Source organism: Emys orbicularis, chromosome 8 (genome assembly GCF_028017835.1).
Source record: "Emys orbicularis isolate rEmyOrb1 chromosome 8, rEmyOrb1.hap1, whole genome shotgun sequence".
In the NCBI taxonomy this organism is placed as follows: domain Eukaryota; kingdom Metazoa; phylum Chordata; order Testudines; family Emydidae; genus Emys; species Emys orbicularis.
This window is the reverse complement of record NC_088690.1, coordinates 58,141,827-58,166,475: the sequence shown is the minus strand read 5'-3', so window position 1 is coordinate 58,166,475 and position 24,649 is coordinate 58,141,827. Positions and strand designations below refer to the sequence as shown.

The 24,649-nt window shown below is 43.9% G+C and overlaps 1 protein-coding gene across 2 annotated transcripts in view; it reads left to right on the top strand.

Moving 5' to 3' along the window:
• The window catches only part of XPR1 (xenotropic and polytropic retrovirus receptor 1), a 238,074-nt gene that overhangs the window by 141,830 nt on the left and 71,595 nt on the right, over window positions 1–24,649 (top strand). For both annotated transcript variants that reach the window (XM_065409103.1, XM_065409102.1), the window contains exon 3: window positions 12,338–12,439. In XM_065409103.1, the coding sequence (XP_065265175.1) occupies window positions 12,338–12,439 (102 nt within the window). The remainder of the gene's footprint in view (window positions 1–12,337; window positions 12,440–24,649) is intronic.

Genomic DNA, 24,649 nt, shown 5'->3' with positions numbered 1-24,649 from the left:
CTGTTGCTTTTTACATTCATTTAAAAGGAAGAATGGGGGGAGATTCCAATTTGAGTAATTAGCAACTTAAAATGAAAAACATTAATAAATTCTTATAGTAAACCAAAAATAATAAAGTGAAACAAGACTGTGTGGATTCTGCATATTTACCGAGGCAAGGTTGTTACAACATTTTTGCGTTTCAAGCATTAATTAGATGAGTTTTTGCCCTTTGCAACAGATTTGCAGGGCACCACTATTTGGTGTTAGGAGCTAGGGATGTGGGGATTTAAAAAAAAAAAGGCATTTCAAAACTAGGAGGAGGAAAAAGGGGTTGCTTCTGGTTTGAGGAAGCATTTGTTCTACCCTAGAGACCATTCAGGTTGGGGAAGTGGAGAAAAGTATTCTTTTTTCAGTCTTTGGGACAAACTTTTCTTTGTTCCCTCAGCCATTATCTTTAATGTGTCGTTATTTTTTTGCATAGATTGCTCTTTGGACCTAACCTATGTAGAATAATATACAGGAAACTGAGCTTATTAGGCTATGTACATATCAATAGCTTCTGATGACATGGTAACCATAAGCAAAGTTTTAGTGGTTTGCGTCACTTGAATCTTAAGATGTTTATAGTTTTACGTAACATATTGGTGCTAAACAATAATCCTCTTAAGTTTAAAAATATTGCAGAGTGTAAAGTGTGTATCTAATAACCTGGACAAGCATTAAAAGCTTACAAAAATGACTCTTCTGCCCTTCTTTGTGTTGCAAACACCTATTAGAGAAGCAGTAGAAATATAGAATACCTTGGAGAGGTTTGTGTGTAGCATAGTCATTTTAGACTAATAAGTCACTTTTCTTATTGTGGATATACAAAACGTGACAAGTTAATAGGTGCTCTTTATAAATCCAAAAATTCAGAGAGAGTTCAGCCAATTGGGGTATAGCTGACTTGAGATTATCTGCCTCTTGCAATTCTGTTGGCTAAATTGTTCATTTTGCATGTTCTGTTCACTTCTGATTTAGTGTTTCATTGCGGATATTACAGCTGTGGAATGCAAGGTCACAGAACCAAGATATGTAAGTAACAAGACAGATGTGTACCAGGTACCTATATCTCTCAGGTACACTGAAGCTTAGAAATTTTACCTTCTGTCCATCCCAGCTAAATAAAACCAACTGGCTCTTCCACAAATTTGTGAGATTCTGTGTAAGTGGCGTTATATATTTCGGTGCGGGAGATGGAGACCTGTCAGGTAAATGGCTAGGTTTCTTCTGCCTGCAAGCCTCTTCTTTCTTTTTGTAATCTGAAAATATGGACGAAGCGCTATTATGAAACAGTTTATTGTTATTTCCATAGCCACCTGGAGCAGATTTTACTCATCCTGGATTATCTGTTGTGAGGACAGCAAAACGTTGATCACGTAAAAAATTCACCAAAACATAGCATACTCTTTTGAAACTAATTGCAAAGCATAATACAGAGTATCATTAATGAATAGCTAAACCTCCTCTTTGGACAAAAAGAGCACTAGTGTTACTTGTATTTCTGAATTTTGCTAACATCAAAGCATAGAATAATGTCTCTGCTAGTGGGTTCCCCTCTTTCTTCCATCCGAAGTGTATAAAATAAATAAGTGTGTGTATGTGTCTTTTTTATATATATATATAATATATATATATATCTTCAGAATATTTGATTGCTTAAAGAAAAGGATAGATCAATGTTTGTTCAGGAGCCAAAATTAATATAATGTAAGAGCAGAAAGATATCTGGCTTTTTAAGTTTGCTGTTTCTCTTAACATTTTCTCTCATATATGTTCTCAGGGGGATTGGGGAGTTCAGCAGCTACTTCCTATATTTTTTTCCTATGCAGACATTACCAGGCTCATTTTCCACTAATGCCTATCATCACTAAAGTCTCTTACTTCATTAAATCAAGTAATAATTTAATAGCCAGATGATAATACCTGAGTTGCACTAAAACATTTATTAGGGGTGAATTCAGTGAGGTCTGTCACTAAGACTCTAACCAGGTTCAACAAGGAAGATACGGCCACATGGATTTTTTTAATAATGCAAAGTGTGAAGTCTAATGTTGCTGTTCTGTTGATTTTTATTTTGTCTTAGTTCAAGGGTCTTCTGTTTTTGTATGGTGCAGTAGATACCTAAATAGGATGATAATTCTTCATACTTAAACACAGGTACCACATGTGAATTTGAATTTTCCACTTCCAACATGGATTCACTTTGCATTTGGCCTGCTTGTGGAGATTGACCTCACTGACTTATGTTAAGTTGTAAAACATAACTTGAGGAAAAGATAAGTATTTCTTATTTTCAAGATATTTGAAGTAGGAGCATTTCTCACTTTCTTTAAAAAAAAACATGTCTTGCATTGATAAAAGTTGACTTCTCTAATCAAAAAAACCAACAAAAAAACCCAAACCAAATTTTAAAAAAACCTTTGCATTGGTGAGAAATGGCCCACCGAAAAGTGTTTCCATACACATATTTTAAGCAGTTAAAAATGTGAATAGCTTAAACTGTTTCTCACCAAAGGACGTGCAGCTAGCTAAAATATTCTCATGCTTTTGGGTTCCTGGTGTCTGGAAAATGATGGTACTTTTGTGTTCACACCTTTATTGGTATGTTATCAGTCATCTTAATATTAGTGAAGTCTTTTGATATGTTGGAGGATCTATAGGTTTTTTAACTTTGTAGAATTACAAAAGGCCTTTGACAAAGTACTGCACAAGACACTACTAAAGAAACTAAGTAATCTTGGTATGAGAAGCCAAGTACAGTCATGGATCAGAAACTCACTAAGACAGAAAAGAGAGTAGAAATCAGTGGTCGGTTTTCAACATGGCAGAAGGTTAACAGAGTGCCACAAATTTCTGTTTTAAGATGAATGATATTTAATAAAATTTGTAATGATTGGAAAAGGAGTGGGTAGTGAGGTGGCAATTTACAGATGACAGAACTGTAATTCTGTGCACGAAATGAGGCAGTGGTTTTGTAGGAAAAACTTTGTGATCATGTAATTGAAGGCTATCATAACGAATACACATGAGAACAAATCAAAGTTGTACAGATTACTTTAATTTGTACATTTCCTAATTGAGTGCTTGACTTTTTTTGAACATCTGTCCTGCACCAATGTTGGTGCGCAGGCCTGAAACCAGTCTTCCATTTCTCTCTGTCATTTGTTACTGTTTCCATTTGCCCTGTTGTACTTAGCTCGCCTCCTTGCCCTCCCGGCTAGAGTAGTTCTTAAAGTTTCTCATGGGCTTCTTTATTTCCTCACAGCAGCTGGTTTTCACTTGATAACTTCATGTGGGAGTCTGTATGTTGGCACCTGAAGTACATACCCCAAGCATGTGCAGCACTTTCCTCTCATTCTGGTGGAAATGAGCTGCTGGTGATTTCTCAGGTCTCTTCATTGTTGAGGAAATCGTTCCAACCAATCCCTGAATTTTTCATAGGCACTATTATCAAAGGTGTCTAGTTTCTGTCTAGCATTTTAATAGATCTCCAGCTCTCACAGCTTGACTTTGCAATCTTAATACTCTTTTATTGATTTGTTTGTATATAATTTTAATAATACATTTTATCTAATTATTATTAAGTCCCTGAGAAGTACTTGCAGAAATTTTGTATTGATAAAGCATAACTTCATTGTAGAACTGCCAGTGTGGAGTCTGGAGGCTTTGGCAGCTGGGTGGGGCAGTTAGTTTTTGTCACCTCAGGAGACACTTTGAGACTGTGGAATAGCTAGATTCCATTAAAATGAGCACCAGTTTAAAATTCTTAAATTATGGTGCCTATATTTGTTTGCTGTGTGGTTGTAGCTTTGTTGGTCCCAGGATATGAGACACAAGGTGGATGAGGTAATATCTTTAATTGGACCAGTTTCTGTTGGTGGACCTAAATTGGGTTGAATGGAACAGCATACACCTTTCAGAGCTATTGTTTGAGTATGTCTGCAGACTCAAGAAAACAGCATTTTGTACCAGCTAATGGTGAAAACATGAAGCAGGTGTGATCTTCATAACCATGAGAACTGGAAAACTGACTCTTTTTTAAATGGAAGTTTAAATGTTGGTGCACAATTCTGTGGTTAGTAAGCAGAATCTGCAGCAAATGATATGACCATGGAGAACATTGGACCCTGTATGTAATGAATCAGCAAGAGGCTAAGCCCAAGGTACCATTGTTCTTGAATATTTAGCACAACTGATGGTGAAGTGGTGATCTTTAAAGCTTGGCATCATCTGCTGCATTGAGATTTAAAGTGCTAATGTCTAAAGTATGCATGGACAGCGTGTTTGTTTGGACAAATATAGTGATGGTTTTCTGAATTAACTCTTAATTGTCTGAAGAATAATTTGATCTTGATAAGGTGGTGAAGACAAATTGCTCTAGTTTGCCATTAAGTGTCAGCCAGGTAGCAACTTAAAGGAGTTTTCTAATAGTTACATTTTATATCAAGACCACTGTTGTAGAATGAAGGAAAGCTACACTGTCTCCATTAACATCTCTGAAACTGACCAAGCAGAGCTGTATGCGTCTCTCACAATTAGTTGCTACAGTGATTACAGTACAGCTGCCAGAACACAAGCCATTAAACTAATTGCTTACAAATGTACTGAAAATATTTTAACTCAGATAGTAAATGTCTGTGAAGGGAATTTGTATACTAATATCCATCATGCTTTTTCCATCTCTCAGCTGGTGTCTGAGCTCAAAATGCAACAAACTGAAAAGTGTAGGTGTGTCAGAAGGTGCTTAGGGTTCTCTCTTACTTTTGGTTTTGCAAGTGAGAATGGCTTTTCCCACTTACTTTCTCTGAATTGGAAACGTGGAAATCCACACAATTTTCTGTAAAATTACTGTGCTTTGTCCACACCCCTGAAATAGAAAGCTGTGGGATACAATTGAGAGGTTATCACACTGATCAGAGTTTCATCTTCAACCAGTTTCATGGCAGCACCATGGGGATGAGAACAAAAAACCCATTAGGGATCTAGAAAAAGCATAAAGGAAAGTTGCTGCCAGTCCTTTTTGGCAGCTATAGCTAGGTGCCTTGTAAAAGCAGCTTCTGTTGTCATGGAGCCTCTTAATCCAAGGTCAGCTTCTGGCATCATGGCTTTCACATGGCAGAAAACCTTGTCCTGTTCAACTTTGAAAAAAATAAATATGGAATAGCCTTGGGCAGAATTAGTCTATTATTGCAGCTAAATTACTGAGCTGCAGTGAGAAACTGAACTGAAAGGAAACCTTTTGTTACCAGAAAAAAAAAATCTGATTTTTAAGACTCTGGTATCCACTCCAGTCAGAAGCCAGTAAACTGGAGTTTAAAGGAAGATGTTGAACAACTGGTAAATATTTTTGCAGCATTTGGATAGCCTTCCTTTCACTTGACACGACCATGTTTTGTGTCTAAGGCCTTGGCTACACTTGCAGCTGTACAGCGCTGTGAGTTAAACCTGTCTTCGTACAGCTGAGTAGGGAAAGCGCTGCAGTCTGTCCACACTGACAGCTGCCCAGCGCACTGTCGTGGCCACATTTGCAGCATTTGCTGTGCCATTGGGAGCGGTGCATTATGGGCAGCTATCCCACAGAGCACCTCTTCCCATTCTGGCGCCGTGGGTTGTGGGAAGGGGGCGTGGGTGCGGGGCTTTCTGGGTCCTGTCCCAACGCCCCGTGATGCATCGCTTAGCATCCCAGAAATCCCTTTGTTTCCGTCCACCTTTGGCGCCATCTTTCAATGGTTTCTGTGCAGCGCGATCTGTCTGCGAGAGATGAAGCCCGAACTGCTGAGGCGTATGCTGACTTATCTCGCCAGCACGTCACGTTTGGTTGTCGAACTATTCCTTAAGATCCAAAGTGAGAGTGAGGAGTCCGACGATGCTATTGAGCCGCGTAATGCGTACGACACGAAATTGCTTGTGGCATTCATGGACATGCTCACCACCATGGAACGCCGCTTTTGGGCTCGGGAAACAAGCACTGAGTGGTGGGATCACATCGTCATGGAAGTCTGGGATGACGAGCAGTGGCTGCAGAACTTTCGGATGAGAAAAGCCACTTTCATGGGACTGTGTGAGGAACTCATCCCCACCCTGCGGCGCAAGGACACGAGATTGAGAGCTGCCCTGCCGGTGGAGAAGCGGGTGGCTATTGCAATCTGGAAGCTGACAACTCCAGTCAGCTACCAGTCGGTCGCAAACCAGTTTGGAGTGGGAAAGTCAACCGTTGGAATCGTGTTGATGCAAGTTTGCAGGGTCATTAATCGCATCCTACTCAGAAGAACCGTGACTCTGGGTAATGTGCAGGACATAGTGGATGGCTTTGCACAAATGGGGTTCCCTAACTGTGGAGGGGCGATAAATGGGACACACATTCCTATTCTGGCACCACCCCACCTAGGATCCGAGTACGTTAATCGGAAGGGGTATTTCTCTATGGTTCTCCAGGCGCTTGTGGATCACCGTGGGCGTTTCATTGACATTAACACAGGCTGGCCCGGAAAGGTGCATGACGCACGCATCTTTCAGAACACTTGGCTGTTCAGGAAGATGCAGGCCGGGACTTTTTTCCCAGAGCGTAAGATCACGTAGGGGAAGTTGAAATGCCCATTGTGATCCTTGGAGATCCCGCTTACCCGTTAATGCCGTGGCTCATGAAACCCTACACAGGGAGCCTTGACAGCAGCAAGGAACGGTTCAACTACAGGCTGAGCCGGTGCCGAATAACTGTGGAGTGTGCCTCTGGCCGTTTAAAGGGCCGCTGGCGATCTCTGTATGGGAAGCTGGACTTGGCCGAAAACAGCATCCCCATGGTTATATCCGCGTGCTGTACCCTCCATAATATTTGTGAAGGGAAGGGTGAAAGCTTCACTCAGGCATGGACCTCAGAGGTTCAACACCTGGAGGCTGAATTTGCACAGCCAGAGAGCAGGGCTATTACAGGTGCCCAGCGCGGGGCTGCAAGGATTAGGGATGCCTTGAGGGAGCAATTTGAGGCTGAAAACCAGCAGTGATATCTGGTGCCCTGCACGGGAGTGAAGTGCAGTAGTTCCAATCTTTAGGAATCCGTGTTTGCTAAGCAGACAAGCAGACTTGCAGTGCCTGTTTATTTCCTGGGCTAAGGAGTCTTTTACTTTATGCAATAATAAAGAATGTTTTCAAAGCCAAAGAATCCATTTATTGAAAAGAAAAAAAAATTATTTATTGAAAAGAAACAAGGGGGTGGAGTGGGGAACGGTACAATCACAGATTCGCGTATGTCCTGTCTGGTGTGCTGTGCAGTGAGTGCTGCACTTCAGGATAGCTATACTGCATGGTGATGGGGGTTGAGTGCAGAGGGTAAGGGTCATGGTTTTCAGGGCTGGGTGGTGAAGATACTGGTGTTGGAGGCAGCTGGTGGCGTGAAGAATATGGAAGTTGGGGAAAGTGGGTTGGAGGTGACAGTGGGGCACAACGGAAAGAGTTTTGGGACAAGGGCTGTGGGGGGGGGGGGTGGCATTTGCGTTTGCAGTACTGCTCCTTCTGCATGGCTACGAGCTCCTAGATAGCGTCTGCTTGGTGCTCCAGGATGCTTATGAGCCGATCCGTGCTTTGCCGCCGGTGCGCTGCGTTTTCCTGGCAGATCCTGCTTTCTCTCTCCCTCCAGTTCTATGCTTTCTCATTCTCTTTAATAGATTGCCACATCACTTCTTGCAGCATGTCTTCTTTGCTTTTTCGTGGTCTCTTCCTGAGTCTTTGCAGTCTCTGAGCAGGCGATAAGAGGGACGGCTGAGGTCTCAAGGTTGATGCAGCTGTATAGGCAAAATGCAACATTTAACAGAGGCAGCATTGTTTATACCAGACAGAGTAATGATTTCCCCCGCACCTAAGGAGTAGAAAACACACACGGTCTACACAATAGCATAATTTTCCCGTCCGAAACAGAGCGCACACATCCCACGGGAGCCTCAAAATGGTGAGTAAGGGGGACTGATTGTTTCAGGGCTGCACTGTCCTCTGGGTTTCTGTGCCTTGGGGAGAGCCAACAGCTTCAGGGGGCACCTACACTGAACACTGTCCCAACATTTTCCACAGGAGTTCGTCCTGGACGATATCTCGCTGCTGAGGGTGACCTGGGAAGCAAGGGAGGGTCTTCTACTGCAATGCGGCTTCCGCCCTGGCCCATATGCAGCTTGCCTGTGTGCAGCAATGGTCCCCCCGCCCCTCGCGGCACAGTGGCGCAGACACTTTAGCATGGCTCGGACAGGGACCACGGTGGCTCTCCCGATAAACCTGCACAAGCGCATTGCACACGTTCTGGATGAGACATTCGAGGAGATTACCGAGGCCGATTACCGCGATGTGATAAACCACATCAATGCACTATTCCGCATCTAGGCATGCATGCCTAACCCTTCTCTCCCAAAGAGCCCGCACCGAAAAAATTCCTTCCCGAAAAAAAAAACCCGCTTACCGGGAACCTGCTCTTCTGTTTGTCCTCCACCAAGTACCGGCCGCTGCAACTGGCTACCTTCCTCCTGGCTCGAGAATCGCTCCTGGCTGCATGGCTCCAGGGATTCCGGGGTGTCTCCATCCGGCCCACCACCCTCACTCCCGTTTTCCTCCTCCTCCTCCCCCTCCCACACCGGCTCTGAAGTGTCCATGGTGGTGCTCGGAGTGGAGGTGGGGTTAACCCCAAGTATCGCATCCAGCTCTTTGTAGAATCGGCAGGTCGCGGAGGGAGCACCCGAGCGGCCGTTTGCGTCGCGGGCTTTGCGATAGGCACTCCGCAGCTCCTTCACTTTAATCCTGCACTGCAGGGCGTCCTGGTCATGGCCCCTTTCCATCATGTCCTTCGATACCTTCCCGAAGGTATCGTAATTCCTACGGCTGGAGCGCAGCTGGGACTGGACAGCTTCCCCCCCCAAACACTGATGAGGTCCAGCAACTCGCCATTGCTCCATGCTGGGGCTCGCTTGGCGCGTGGAGGCATGGTCACCTGGAAAGATTCGCTGATAGCACTCCATGCCACGCCGGGCTGAGCAAACAGGAAGGGGATTTTTAAAATTCCCAGGGAATGTAAAGGGCAGGTCACATGGTTGGTTACCTGAGGTCAGGGCAGTAGAGTTTGAACTGATGACCAGAGTGGCTAGAACAGGCATTGTGGGATACTGCTGAATACTTCTGGAGGCCATTCACAGCGCCTTGGGTGGCCACACTGGCGCCGCAGCGCAGCAGCGGCAGCGCAATACTCGCTATTCCTCTCGGGGACATGGAGTACATGCAGTGCTGCAACCACGGAGATACAGCGCTGCAAATGCCTTGCCAGTGTGGACAGGGAGTGAGTTACAGCACTGGGCGCGGCTTTACAGCACTGTAACTCGCAAGTGTAGCCAAGGCCTAAATTCTGACCTGCCTTCATGATTATATGATTTTTAGAATCTCTTAGTACAGCTTTATTTTCAAGGTTTGTTTTCCTCTGCTAGTCCTTAGAAGACAGCAGAGAGACTGAGATGAGACAAAACTGTTCCTTTCTTATTGCTACATGTCAATACAAAATGTAAAGAGGTTTTATAAACGAGTCCTTAAAATGTCTCCTTTGAAGTTATGCACTGTCGTTTCCATAGCATGGAACGCTTTACCTCAGACTCTGAAATATGAGGCTGGCCACGGTGAATTGTTTTGAAGGATACCACTGAGCTGCCACCTGAAAGTGGGATTGAAAGTGAAACTGAATCTTTGGTTTCAAAATGAAACATTGTGCAAGTTTCATTTGGAAGCCTACTGCTACAGCATAACAAAATGAACCAGAGAAAAAGATCTGGGCAGGATGGGAAAAGTTGGGCAACATATTGAGGAGGGAAAATATGAACGGGGAGAGAAGTAGCAAAATACCCGTAGTGTAAAGAAGTCGTCTATGGAAGGCAGGGGGAAGACACAGTACTGCTTTTCCCTGCATGACTGGAAAATATTTTTAGACACCACAAGCTTTCTGGGTGGTATGAAGGTGGAGGGGGGATTCTAACAGGTATGACGGGGGGGAGAAGTGATTCTGTTAGAACCCATGAATTCTAACAGAAAATTTAATTTGGCCCTCTACGTAGGAGTCTGAGACTTCTGTTTTAAACACAAATTAGTGTTTTGCAGGCTCAGTATAAATGTGAGGGTTACCATATTTCCACAAGCAAAAAAGAGGACACGGGGGGGGGGGAGCCCCGCTCTAGCCCCGCCCCCATCCACTCCCTCCCACTTCCCACCCCCTGATTGCCCCCCTCAGAACCCCCAACCCCCCCCCCGCTCCTTGTCCCCTGACTGCCCCCTCCTGGGACCCCTGCCACTAACTGCCCCCTAGGACCCCACCCCCATCTAAGCCGCCCTGCTTCTTGTCCCCTGACTGCCCCCTCCTGAGAACCCCCTACAACCCTACCTGTCCCCTGACTGCCCTGACCCTTATCCACACCCCCACCCCATATTCACACTCCCGCCCCCAGACAAACCCCCGGGGACTCCCGTGCCCTATCCATGCCCTATCCAACTGCTCCCCGCCCCCTGACAGGACCCCCAGAACTCCTGACCCATCCAACCCCCTCTGCTACCTGCCTGCCTCGACCCCTCTCCACACCCCTGCCACCCTGACAGCCCCCCTCCAAACTCCCAACCCATCCAACCCCCCCTCCCTGTCCCCTGACCAGGGCCGGCTTTAAAGAGCCCAGGAATCAGGCTGCACTCCGGCCGGGGTTGCGGGGCTTGGGGCCGGGCCGGAGGTGCTTGGCCGGAACCAGGGCCGGCGCTGCTGGGACCCGAGCCGCCGGGGCCGGCGCTGCTGGGGCCCGAGCCGGGCTGGGCCCGGCCGGGGGTGCTCGGCCGGAACCGGGGCTGGGGCCACCGGGCGCTGCTCGGCCCGGCCCGGAGGGAGCCGCTCGGCCGGGCCGCGCCTCCCCGGAGCTCTCCTCCTCGCGCCCCCCCGCCCCAGCTTGCCTGCTGCTGCTGCCTCCTACTTGCCCCTGCGGGAAGCAGGGGAGAGGGAGGAGCAGGTGGGCGGAGCTTTCAGGGGAGGGGAGGAGGGGGAAGACAGCTGCGGGGCCGGACAGCGTGGTAAGGCTGCAGGGGATGGGGGGAGCCGGGAAGGGGCTTTGGGTGCCCAGCAGCGCTTGGCCGCCACTTTTCTGTCTATAAATAGCCGACCGGGGGGAAATCCCGGACATTTTTAGATTTTTAAAAATCCCCCCGGACGGCTATTTATAGACCGAAAAGCCGGACATGTCCGGGGAAATCCAGACATATGGTAGCCCTAATAAATGTAAATGCTCAATTGGGTAATTTATTTTTTAAAAATGGTAAAACCAGCAGCTCTTCTGGGCTGAGAACTTGTATACAATTCCAACACAATGCAAATTGAAGTTAGACCCCTCAAAAATGGAGGACTGTAATGGTAAAACATTGACAGGAATATAGTACTTGAAGTATGAACCACAGAGCATTTATCATACTGCTTCTTTGATTGCTGCGCCTTGGCTTTCAGATGCACTAAACTTGGGAATAACCCCTGTGTTTAATAAAACACTTTGGACAAGTTTGTATCAGAAGACTTGTGTCTTATGCACTGACTGGACAGCAAAAATAGTTTTAGGAAAATATATGTAGGAGTGGAAGTAAAGTAAAATAGAACAGGAATTGTTTACACTAAGCTTATTGGGCAATTGGCTCTTTTCTTCTTATCTGCTTGCAAAAAGTCCCATATTTTAGAGCCCCATTTCTTACTTCACTGTTTTTACCAAAGAAATCGGTAATACGTGTTTAAATTGAATTTGCTCCAAATAAAAATTATAAACCAGAATCTTACCAGTCTACCTCTAACTCACCCTTAAATTTATTTCCTTTATGGGCTGACACAAAGTACAGAAAGTTGGTTTAGGGACCAGGAATGAGAGTGCATGAGACCTACAGCAGTGTTTCGGCGGGAGAATGATTAACTAGATAGTGAAATTGAGGGGATATGTCTTTGTGCCCTCAGTAGCTGCACCTTGTGTGTCACTACTCATCTTGATTAATCTTCCTCCTTCCTCTCCCTGCAAGATTTTGGGCATTATTAAACTCCATTGCAGCAAAGATTTGGAATAAGAGAACAAAAAACGTTCCAGTCAAGTGAGGGTTATGTCCCCTCAAGGAGTCCTTTGATTTGATATTTCCTGACATTCTGCCAATTATTACAGGGGAAGATGGCTTGTTCTCTGGAGAAATACTTTCACATTTGCCACTGAGAGAGACCGAAATTAACACTGGCATGTAATTTCATGGCCCTCTTTCCTTATTCTCTTACTATAAAGTTTTTCTTCTTGTTTCACAGTCACAGACGAGGACACGGTGAAGAGGTATTTTGCCAAGTTTGAGGAGAAGTTCTTCCAAACCTGTGAGAAGGAACTTGCCAAAATCAACACTTTTTATTCAGGTAAGCTGCTTATCTACCTCTAATAGAATTAGTGGAAGGTATAGCACACAAAGACCTAAGACTTCCAAACCCACAGAATAACCATAACATTCCTGTAGGTCTACCATCAGATAATTATAGGGTGTGTCTATTTAAGAAAGCTGCTTTAACTTAAGGTGTGAATTTAAAATGATAACTAAATCTGTTCCAAAAAAGTTCTGTGTATGCTCCTGTTTGGTTTGAATGTCATATTTCAGTTTAGCTCTGTTAGAAACAGACTTAAGCCAAACCAGAATATGCCACACTTAAACAAAAATATGAGTGCGTCCAACAGCCGTTTGTGCCAGTTGAACTATATAGGTTTAAAAAACAGTTTAAGTTAAACCAGTGCAACTTTCTGATGCACACAACCCTATAGTCAATGGCAGGTAGCTGGCAAATACATTACGCAGCAATGTTACCTGTGCTTCTGTTTCTGTTCAAATTTATTAGAGTTGATGGGACTGAAAAATGAAGAAATCTAGCAAAGTCGTTATAATTGCCGTGTTTCTTCTGTGAAAGTTATACCCATTTTTGTTAGTACAGCATTTTGAAATGTCCACTGGAGTGAAGTTTCTCACAATGTATAAATAAGCTAGAAATAAAATTTAAAACTGATTGATCTGAGTCTGTCATTTGTGTAATAATACTTCTAGAAAAGGCTTTGCAACAGTGGTATTATAGTAATATGCTGTCAGATTTTGGGCCAGTTTCCATCCTGTTTTGGAAATGGGTTTCATATGGGGGGGAAATTTATATATGAATATGATTTATTCACATTTGCCATAGTTTTTCTTAGCATTTTGTCAGTTACTAAAACTTTGTATAACAAAGTTTATGGTGCCTCCTGATAGCCTGTCAGTTGCTCTGATTTAATCGAGAAGTGAATACATAATGTTGAATTTATGGCTCTAAAAATTGTGATAAGCACTTGGGATGACTTCATTGAGGGAAACACCAGAGGCTGGTCTATGAGGGAAATAACAGTTAATAAAACTCAAATGTCAGTAATTGTTCACTGCTGCTGCCCTCTGCCCAGATTCCATGTAGGGAAGTAGTCTCTTCTTTTCTGTTGGCCCTCCCTGCTCTATTGGCTCCATGGAGGAAATTCCCTGTCCCATACATAGCTGCTGCTTCTCTCAAGCCTCTCTATGAAGACTCCTTTCATCCTGCTACTGCCACCCTTCACCCCCTTCAGACCAGCTCCCTAGCTGGACACTTAAATTGGGAAAGCAGATAACAAAGTGTGTCCCCAGAAAGTGACTGCCACCTTCACTCTCAATGAATCTTAAACATAGCCCTGTGCTTCCAAAAGAAACTGCTCACTCACACCCTTCTTAGCCCACTAGGATTCTTGTGCCTGGACTTACAAAAACTACCTTCATTGCATGGTCAAATTGCACTGCCTTGACCTGGTGGAAAAGTCCTGGCTGGGAAGGAGTCAGGGTGTGGGTGCCCTCTTAAAGGAGCATACCCCCATTGATGTAAAAGTACCCGCTGGTGGGGTCATTCTGGTTAGAACCCTATTCCACAGGATCATCTATTCATACTAAAACAGCAGCTGTTGCTTTGTTTCCTGCAATGCCTAGGGAAAGACATGCAGTTGAGTTCTCTACCCCTCAACTCCAGAATAGTGTGCATGAATGTTATATTTTCATGCTAGTGCATGAAAGAAAAGTGAAACTCATGTATCCAGGCACTGTTAAATGCAAAAAAGTAACACTGAAAAAACCTGAAATATTTTTCTTAATTTGTTTTATTTAGTCATCTAAAATGTTTAAAAGTAACAGCAGTAACCAAAACTCCTTCAGACACCATTTTAGACTTGTCACTTTAATTAGGGAATGTTTTATTATTAACTCTTTAATATCAAGTCCCAAAACTTAGCCTATCTCTTACTTTGTTTTAAAACCATGTCATTTCTCTATACCCCTCCCCCAACAAGTATTTCATATACCGTTAAAATATAACAGCAGCTTAGAGCCTGACTCACTCTAAAACTACCACCTATGTGCACAAAATAGAAGAAATAATTAATTGCAGGGTGAAATGTTTTAATATTTAAGGTATGTTGATGCTGATGTGCTGTTAAAGTATTGGAACAGTAAACTTTTTTCTGATTACTGTAAATCTGATTACATTATACTCTTGATGTAAAAAAAAATCCTTTTTGTACTATATTCTTAATGCTTAAAGCTGAAAACTATTATTCAATTTCACTTGAAATTTGAAAGGTTATAACAAATGGGGACGATAGTTAAAATCTTGTCCTCCTTCGCAGAATCAGATTAAACACTTAACTATAAAATGATCAAGAAATCAATTTTCTGTTCATATTCAACATCCTGGAATCAGCTCTGGATCTGACACTGCATTTCCATAATGAAGATCTGCAAACATCATTTTCCAGCAACTTTTTATTTTCAATGGAATTGCTAGTTAATACATGGTGAGTTTTTCACCTGTTTAAATTTTCAAAAAGATGTGTAGATCAGAATGATTATAATTTTCATTAGAGAAGGTGACAATCAGTCTTGTAACAATAGACTTCCTTGTGCCTTAATTATGGAGTGACAATGTGACTTCCCATAATATAAAATCATTTCAAGAGTGCTCCTGTATTTCACCCCAGCAATGGATAACTGCCTGAGGAGCATCACTTGAATTGTTCATGCCAGACCTATGATCCTGTCATACTTCAGGCATGTGTTGATTTGGAGTGTGATCTGATACTTGCCAGTTATTCTAGTCATGTGCATGGTTGAGAGGCATTCTTAGTCTTAGGTGTAGACCACATCTTAACAGAAACTGTCTTATGTACATCTCCCATCCAGATTATCTGTTATCAGGGATCTGTTTTGGGACCGGCTCTGTTCAATATCTTCATTAACGACTTAGATATTGGCATAGAAAGTACGCTTATTAAGTTTGCAGATGATACCAAACTGGGAGGGATTGCAACTGCTTTGGAGGACAGGGTCATAATTCAAAATGATCTGGACAAATTGGAGAAATGGTCTGAGGTAAACAGGATGAAGTTTAATAAAGACAAATGCAAAGTGCTCCACTTAGGGAGGAAAAATCAGTTTCACACATACAGAATGGGAAGAGACTGTCTAGGAAGGAGTACGGCAGAAAGGGATCTAGGGGTTATAGTGGACCACAAGCTAAATATGAGTCAGCAGTGTGATGCTGTTGCAAAAAAAGTGAATGTGATTCTGGGATGTATTAACAGGTGTGTTGTGAACAAGACACGAGAAGTCATTCTTCCGCTCTACTCTGCGCTGGTTAGGCCTCAACTGGAGTATTGTGTCCAGTTCTGGGCACCGCATTTCAAGAAAGATGTGGAGAAATTGGAGAGGGTCCAGAGAAGAGCAACAAGAATGATTAAAGGTCTTGAGAACAATGAAGGAAGGCTGAAAGAATTGGGTTTGTTTAGTTTGGAAAAGAGAAGACTGAGAGGGGACATGATAGCAGTTTTCAGGTATCTAAAAGAGTGTCATAAGGAGGAGGGAGAAAACTTGTTCACCTTAGCCTCTAAGGATAGAACAAGAAGCAATGGGCTTAAACTGCAGCAAGGGAGGTTTAGGTTGGACATTAGGAAAAATTTCCTAACTGTCAGGGTGGTTAAACACTGGAATAAATTGCCTAGGGAGGTTGTGGAATCTCCATCTCTGGAGATATTTAAGAGTAGGTTAGATAAATGTCTATCAGGGATGGTCTAGACAGTATTTGGACCTGCCATGAGGGCAGGGGACTGGACTCGATGACCTCTTGAGGTCCCTTCCAGTCCTAGAATCTATGAAAAAAATATCTCCCAGGCCACTTTCCTTCCTGTTGAAAATTGCATAACATCCTTGTAGATAACTACAGGAATTACAAAAACAACAGGGAGTCTAGTGGCACCTTAAAAACTAACAGATTTATTTGGGCATACGCTTTCGTGGGTAAAAAACCCACTTCTTCAGATGCATACTTTGACGACTGTCTTCTCAAGGCACCATCTGGAACCAATGCCCTTAACGCCATACAAATGACAGTGGACCTTTTCTTGAGACTCGGCCTTCACCTAAACCTGGAAAAATCTACGCTAACACTGGGGCAACATCTAGAGTTCATCGGGGCACAGTTGGATGCCATACGAGCAATGTTCCCTCTAATTTTTTTCAGCCACATGTGGAATGAATTTTGTTATGTGCACCAATATTGAGGTACTGTGTAGATGTGAGCCACCAGTAGAAACAAAAAACCTAGATATAATACATATTTTTTTAAAAGTTACCAAATGTATGGAAGAAGACGACATAAGAGACAACCAAAAATGACGAATTCCAATACAAGTCCATGAGTTAATGGATAATGTGTTAGGTATGGTGACAGAATTTTGAAGTTAATCCTAGCTGACTCCTTTTTTTTTTTTAATGTTTGAGGTTTTTTGTTTTTAAATATGTCTAATCATTTGTTTCTTGGACCTGCACTTAAAAATCTTAACTGTTAGCAAATGAAGTTTCTTCAAGGGCTTGCTCATGTCCATTCCACGTTAGGTGTGAATGCACTGCGTGCACCATTGTCAGAGGTTTTTCTCTCACTGGTGTCCACTGGGCCAGCTCTAGTGCCCTTTGGTGCTGCATGCTTATGCGCTGATATAAGGGGCACTGCCAGACCCGCACCCTCTGAGTTCCTTTTTGCCGTCCATGACGGTTGTTGGAATAACTCTTTTTGCTTTGGCAAGGCATTTTTCAGTGGTTTTCTTCTCTGTATCTTAGTGTATTATTCTTAGTATAATTGTAGTGTAAATATTGTGAATAGTACTAGTGTAGATAGTTGGATCCCTTCCTTTATCATAGAGGGGTTCCCTTCTCCCCTGGTGCCGGGCATGCCCCAGGCTTCAAACCTTGTGCCTTCTGTGGCAAGCCTATGCGTGTGAGTGAACCTCACTCCAGTTGTCTGAAGTGTCTGGGAGAGGCTTACGTAAGACTTATGTCAGATTTGTTGGGACTTTAAGCCTCGTATGAAGAAAGACAAAGATGTTAGGCTGAGGGCTATCCTCATGGAAACTGCTTTTAGACAGGTGTCAGAGCCAAGCTGCTCAGATTCTGCACTGAGCACTTCGGCCTCGGTGCAAAGTGCCCCGTTGGCACTGTGCATTTCCTGGCACCGTTCTCCATCTCTGGTGCCGAGGAAAAAACATAAAAAGCAGTGCTCCGAGAGAGAGTGCTCTCCAGTGCTGAAGAAAGGAAAACAAGCGGAAGGCAGTAGAGTGCGACCTGCGTTGGGCCACTCCTCAACCCCTAGTCCCATGGCGGCACCGTCAACTCTGCCCAGAGGGACGTTGAGTCCGGTGCGGGACCCCCTGCCTGCATCAGAAAGTCATTGCAGCACCAGCGGAATCACGGTGCCTTCTACCCCAGAGGGCTTTGCAGCAACCAGGGACTTAATACTGGTCCCAGTACCACCGACTCTGATGGGACAACCACCAGCTTCGAAGAGCACGAGCAGGAGAGAGCAAGGTGCTCAGAGTTCCTTCCCAGCACTGGGAACTTCAGTACCTTGCAGGCATAAGCCGACCTTACTTTTATGAGATCATCCCTGTTCCGGCATCAAATCCAAGACCCTTGCCACCAAACAGCAGAAGTGAGGGGTACCGCTCCTATATGGTCACCTCGGGAGGACTCTGTCAGATTCTGAAGTGAAGACCTACACCCATCCCAAGGGCTGCCACCAATACCCATATTACATGCTGTCGGACCCCAGAGTGGGTCCACCTGCTGGTAACTGGCCAGATGGACAGTGGCCTATGCAATGGCCATTCTGGAACTCATGGGGGTTTCCCCTGGTACAGGGTCTGTCATCCCACCAGGCATACTCGGTTGTTTCCAAGAGGTGGGCTCCCACACCACTTGGCACTGGACTCTGGTACTGATACACAGGATGTGAGCCCCATGGAGGTAACTGAGCCTGAAGAAGAGGAAGAAGCCCCTCCTCTGGTACAGGCTTCTTCCTCCTCCTCCCTGTTGTTTTTGGACTGACTTTCCTACTTCAGCCTGGTGTGGTCCCTCATTACACTGGACAGCTGGTTGTTAAATATAATGGTGAATGGTTATACCCTTCTGTTTTCATCCATCCCTGCCTCCCATCTTCCATCCCCGTCCCTCTTCAGGGACCCTTCTCACGAGCAACTCCTAGCCCAGGAGATGCAAACCCTCAAATGGGTTGGGGCTGTGGAAGAGGTGCTTCAAAACTTGAGAGGGAAGGAGTTTTACTCCCTATATTTTCTAATCCCAAAGGCCAAAGGGGGTCTTCGCCTCATCCTGGACCTGCTTCGCCTCAACAGATAGCTCAATAAACTGAGGTTCCACGTGGTCTCCCTGGCCTCCATTATCCCCTCCCTAGATCCAGGTGACTAGTACACTGCACTCAACTTGAAGGATGCTTACTTTCATATCTCCATCTTCCATGGCCACAGAAGATTCCTCAGGTTTATAGTAAACCAGACTCATTATCAATTCACCTTTCTCCCATTTGGCCTGTCCGCAGCCCCCTGGGTTTTTACAAAATGTATGGCCGTGGTAGTGGCGTGCCTCAGAAGACAAGGCATTCAAGTCTACCCATACCTCAATGACTGACTGATTGAGGGTCACTCAGAGGCTCTAGTAAAGAACAACATCACCCTGGTCCAAACCACCTTCCAAGCACCGGGCCTGTTGATAAACGCACAAATGTTTACTCTCATTCCAGTACGGAGAATACAGTTTATCAAGACAGTGCTAGACTCAACGTAGGCCAGAGTGTTTCTTCCAGAGGCTCGATTCCAGACAATGTCGGACCTGATATCCAGGGTCATGGCTCAACCAATCACAAAAACCTGGATTTGCCGCAAGCTCCTGGGACACTTGGCCACGTGCACTTACATAGTACGGCATGCAGGGCTGTGCCTCAGACTTGTGCAGACGTGGTTAGCTCACCAAACAGGCACCACTTGGACTTGGTGCTTTGTGTTCCAGCCCCGGTCCTTGCCTCCCTCGACTGGTGGAAGGACCTCCGGTCAGCAATGGGGGTGTCCCCTTTGTTGCCCACCCACCCCCGCCCAGCTGTCAGTGTCCCTAGTGTCGGACGCTTCAGACATAGGTTGGGGAGGCCATCTTGATCTCTTCAGGACACGGGGCCTGTGGTCCCAGGAAGAGCTCCTCCTGTACATAAATGACAGGGAGCTCAGAGCGGTGCACTTAGTTTGCCTAAAGCAACAGAGAGTCCTGTGGCACCTTTAAGACTAACAGATGTATTGGAGCATAAGCTTTCGTGGGTGAATGCCCACTTCGTCGGATGCATCCACCCACGAAAAGCTTATGCTCCAGTGGCATTCACCCACGAAAGCCTATGCTCAAATACATCTGTTAGTCTTAAAGGTGCCACAGGACTCTCTGTTGCTTTTTACAGATCCAGATTAACACAGCTACCCCTCTGATACTTAGTTTGCCAAGTGTTTCTCCCCCAGATCACAGGCAAAGTAGTACAAGTACCGATGGACAACACCGCGGCCATATTCTACATCAGCAAGCAGGGAGGAGCATGCTCCTCTGCCCTGTGTCAGGAGGCCATCCGTCTGGGAATTCTGTGTGCAGCACTCCATCCACCTTGAGGCTTCCCATCTTCCGGGAACCTGGAACGCCTTAGCCAATCACTCAGCAGATGTTTCTCCTCTTATTATGAGTGGTCCCTTCACCCAGAGATCACCAGGTTCATCTCCCAGGTAGACCTGTACGCAACCAAGCAGAACAGGAAATGCCATCAGTTTTGCTTGCTGCACCGGCACAGCCTGGATTCACTTTCAGCTGCCTTGCTGCTTCAGTGGACAGAGCTCCTATTCTACGCATTTCCTGCAGTTCTCGTTCACAAGATCCTTCTGAAAATCAAGTGGGACCAGGCGAGAATTATTCTTATGGCCCCAGCATGGCTGCCCTGGCACAGGTTTGGCACACTGTAGACTTATCAGTAGTACCTCTGCTACTGCTCCCACTCTGCCTGGACCTGATATCACAGGACCAGGGCTGTTTACGCCACCTGAACTTTGGGACCCTTCACCTGACTGCATGGAAGCTGTCTTCAGAGAATGCTTCTTGATCACTCTCTAGAGGAGGATTTGTTGGCTTGCTCTTTACTGCAGACCTCTTACCCATGGCCTGGTTGCTGGCCCCTCTCCCCCAACCTTCTGTTTGTATAGAGTATCTAGTTGCATAAGCAGTGATACACATACAGATGGATAGCAGTCAACCTGTCTTTTTGAGAGCTCTTGTGCCAAGTCAGGAAGTAATGGGTGAGTCTAAGAATGTGATTGATGGAAACAGAATTTGGCAGTTGCCCCAGAAGGTATCACTTTTCTCTTCAACCTTTGCCACTGAGATTTCACTTTGGTTCTGCAGTCAGTGGACACCAGGGCATGTAGTGTGCAGTAAACTCCTGGAGGCTGTTTTCAGTTTCTAAATATGTGCTTTTTCTGACCTCCTGTGTAGCAAATTGTTTAGAAGTCACTAAAAGCAACAAAGTTGAAGTCATACTGTGTGTTGCAAAAAAGAATGCAGTTCCACCAAGGACTTTGGCAAGGCTTACTGCAGGTTAAAAAATTGATTTATTTTGTGCTTTGCATGTGCCTTTTGTGGTTTGCATTCTGTAGATGATTTAAAGAGCAATAGCAACATAATATATTTTGCCTTATTTTCATTCTGTACGTCAAAGTAATAAAATGGTATTTTAATAAGGTGTAAGATTCATTGCTGGGTTATTTAAATCCCTACAGCCTTTCATGGGCTCCCAGAATAAAAATGCAAAGAGGCTAGATATCATCTTCAACAAAGCAGAATTTTCCAAGCACTATTAAGTGATTTGCAAAGGATTTTTGAGAAATTGGGCTTGTGCTCTTTTTTGTTTCTTTATTACATATATAAAGAAGGGAGGCTTGTAATCTCAGCTCTTCAGGGGGGTTTCCTACTTCTTTTACCTTAAATAGTGTACAATTTGGGAGGACCACTGGGTGATCTGAGGTGTGTCTTAAATTAAGATGTTAGAGCTCATATTAAAAGGGTTTTTTATATTTAATAAAGGCATTTTTATTCAAAATGGCATTTAGTCATTTAAGTGAAATAGGTGTTAACAAAAATAAACAGCTTTAATAAGAGTCTGACTAAAAATTCCTTCCTCCTAATAGTTCAGCTTTCGCTTTCTTGGCTCTTGTAATGTACCTCAGCTGTCATTGGACTTGTCTTCACTAGTTTTATTTTAACCTGGAGCAAGCATTTTAAGATGTGACATTTTAGATGACATTTAGCCTTTTACAAACGTAAAACTACTTTGAGTTAATTGGCAAACAATTAGCTCATGGTAAGAGCTCTAGTGTGGACATCCAAGAGCTCTGGGAACAGCAGTTTTTTCAGAAAGATAATGCTCAAGTTTCTTTACCGTGACTTTAGCCTTTGCAAAGTCCTAATCACTGAAACTGTTCCAAGAGACAGTTGGGTAGATCCAGGATGTCCCCCTTGTATTCTGAGTAGAGATTTTTTTCATTATATTTCACTAATAAGATTACTCAAATATGGACAGGGTTGGCGGTTTCTGTGATATGAGTATTTGTAGAGTAACAATCACCGTATTTAGGTGTGAAATACCTAGAATTCAAGGTTGTTATCCAAATTAGGAGTACTTTCTTTGCTCCTCCCTTGGTAAGGTGATATTCCATACCTCATCTTTAGAAAGGTTTATGTAGGGAGGGAAGAAAACTTGCCAGTAGACTGGTCACTGTTTCTGTTGAAGGGAAAGCCTTTCCAAAGAGGTGTCTTGTATTGCATCCTCAAATTGAAAAGACATTTAATTCATCCTGGTCTGCTGCTGTATGAAACAGTGCAAGAAGATGGGAATTTGGACTTCCAATGAAAATTCCTTGCTCCCAAGGGATTCTTCCTAGGTACTTGCAGCTACTGTGCCCTTTCTTGTAGTATTTATGTAGACAGAGATAGTTCTAAAGGTATTTTGGACCAGGACTTGATATTAAATCCAGAATTGAATTTGAGGAATAAGTGCTGTGTGCAAAAAAGCAGTGTGAAATGCTCTTTTTAAAGCGAGAACTTACTGCATGTTCGATGAGCTGTAATCTCCATTTACTTTCCATGGTCAGTCCTTGGGTTGAGGACATTACTGTAGTCCAACCAACCAAGGCATGAATCACTGCATCTAAGGAGAGGGAGCAGTCTTCCTTCCAGATGGAGACTGATGTTTCTGACTAGTGTTGCAGTTGAGTATCTAGGCTGTTTACTAATTTTGGTACATTTCAAAGCAGTTTCCCCTTCCTACTAACTTTGTGTCCATCTCATTGGTCTAAGTTGGAGCAAGGGATTGTTGGACCACATGTTTGCTTTGTCTGGATATTGGGGCAGCAGAGTCTCTGCACTCAATAGCAAAAGGCTGCTTATAGCTGTGACATCAGTACTTTAATAGTTGAGCCTATGGCATCTCATGATATCAGCCAATGATTTAACAGGAATGTAAAAGGAGAAAGGGAAGCATGAAGTCTTACGCATGTGTGAAGGTTTTTGGTGAAATTTATAGATGTTATAGTTCAGATAATGCTCAAAATACCAGTTGATAGACCCTATACAATCTTCCTAGACACCCATCAATTTGCTAATTATCAGCTTGTGTCAATCGTCTCCTGCCACGTCATGCAGATGGGTTAACAGTTCCTGATGGCTATCAGGCTGTGTTGAAAATAGCTGATACACTAGAATAAACATGGTGGTTGGTCTACTGTTTGTGGCCATAAGGAGAAATCCCACTAGTATGATAACTGATTTCTCCATGTAAGAGTCTAGAGTATTGCCTAAAATTAGATTCTGCAAGAGTACCTTCGTCACCATCTTAGTAACTTTGCCTAGGAAGGAAACAATTGAGACAAGCTGATAATTAGCAAATTGATGGGCGTCTAGGAAGATTGTATAAGGTCTGTCGACTGGTATTTTGAGCATTATCTGAACTATAACATACTTATAGATTTCACTTGCTGAGGGCTGCATTCCCTCCCTGAGTAGTGGGTAAAGATGTTTCACATTTACCTTCCATAACAAAGGAGTAGTCAATAACACATGTGGCACAGACATCCTTTGTACCTTCAGAATGAACTCTAATAGGAGACTGATGTAGAAGCTTCAGCCTCGTCTGGTATTGTTTCCTCTAATTTAACATGGTTGTCACAGGTTTTAGTGATCTTTTCAGAAAAGTGTAATGATTTTTCATGGCACATAGTTCTGGGCTTTTCAATACTAGAAAGGTGTTTACAAAGGGGAGGCATTTCAAAGGAACTATAAAAGTGAGTGAGAGGGCTAGTGGGATTGAGTGAAGCAAGATTTAGAATAGCTACAATAACTGAAACTGACTAAAGGCAGAAATAACACTCCAGAGATTTGAAGATTAATGCAGAGAGAAACTTTGCATGGTACAGGAGGGTATAACATTAATATTAAAGAGAAAATTTAGGTTGAATATTAGAAAAAACGGACCGAGAGCTAATGGATTGTGGAATAGCCTCATAGCAGATGCCTAATTGTACAATCACTAAAGGGGGCACAATTAACATGAAAATATTTCCATCTCAAATTTATGTACTTGCTGTTAGAAGTGACCTCTTGTATTACTACAGTTGTAAGAGACTATAGGTGAAAATCCTGTTGTAGTTTACTTTGTGCATTTGTCTGCACTTTGTTTGTCATCGATTTCAGTGTTTTGTTGAGGGTACATACCAATCCCCTGGCTCCTCAGTGTTTACCAGCAACAGGTGCAGTAAAGTTGAAACTGAGTGTGTAAAGAAGTAAGTCATTGGTGAGTGGTTGCACAGAAATGGGGGGAAGGGGAGGCAACTTTATTTAGTGGTGGTGCATTGAGGCCTGCCAAAAGACTCTTCTAAAAATAGGCCTAGGAGCAGTGAGTAATGTGCTACAGAGTGTGACCCTGAATTGCAGGGAAGGGAGAACTATATGACCACATTACTGGGTCCAGTTTCTGATTCGTCCGGTTGTAGACTGTTTGTATTTTTAAACTGTTGCACGTGTTGGTATCATAGCCTCTCATCACAGTAAAAGCCACATTTGTCTGTTGCATGTAACTTGATGAAAGTAACATTTATCTTCTGAGCGCTTTCATACATCAGAT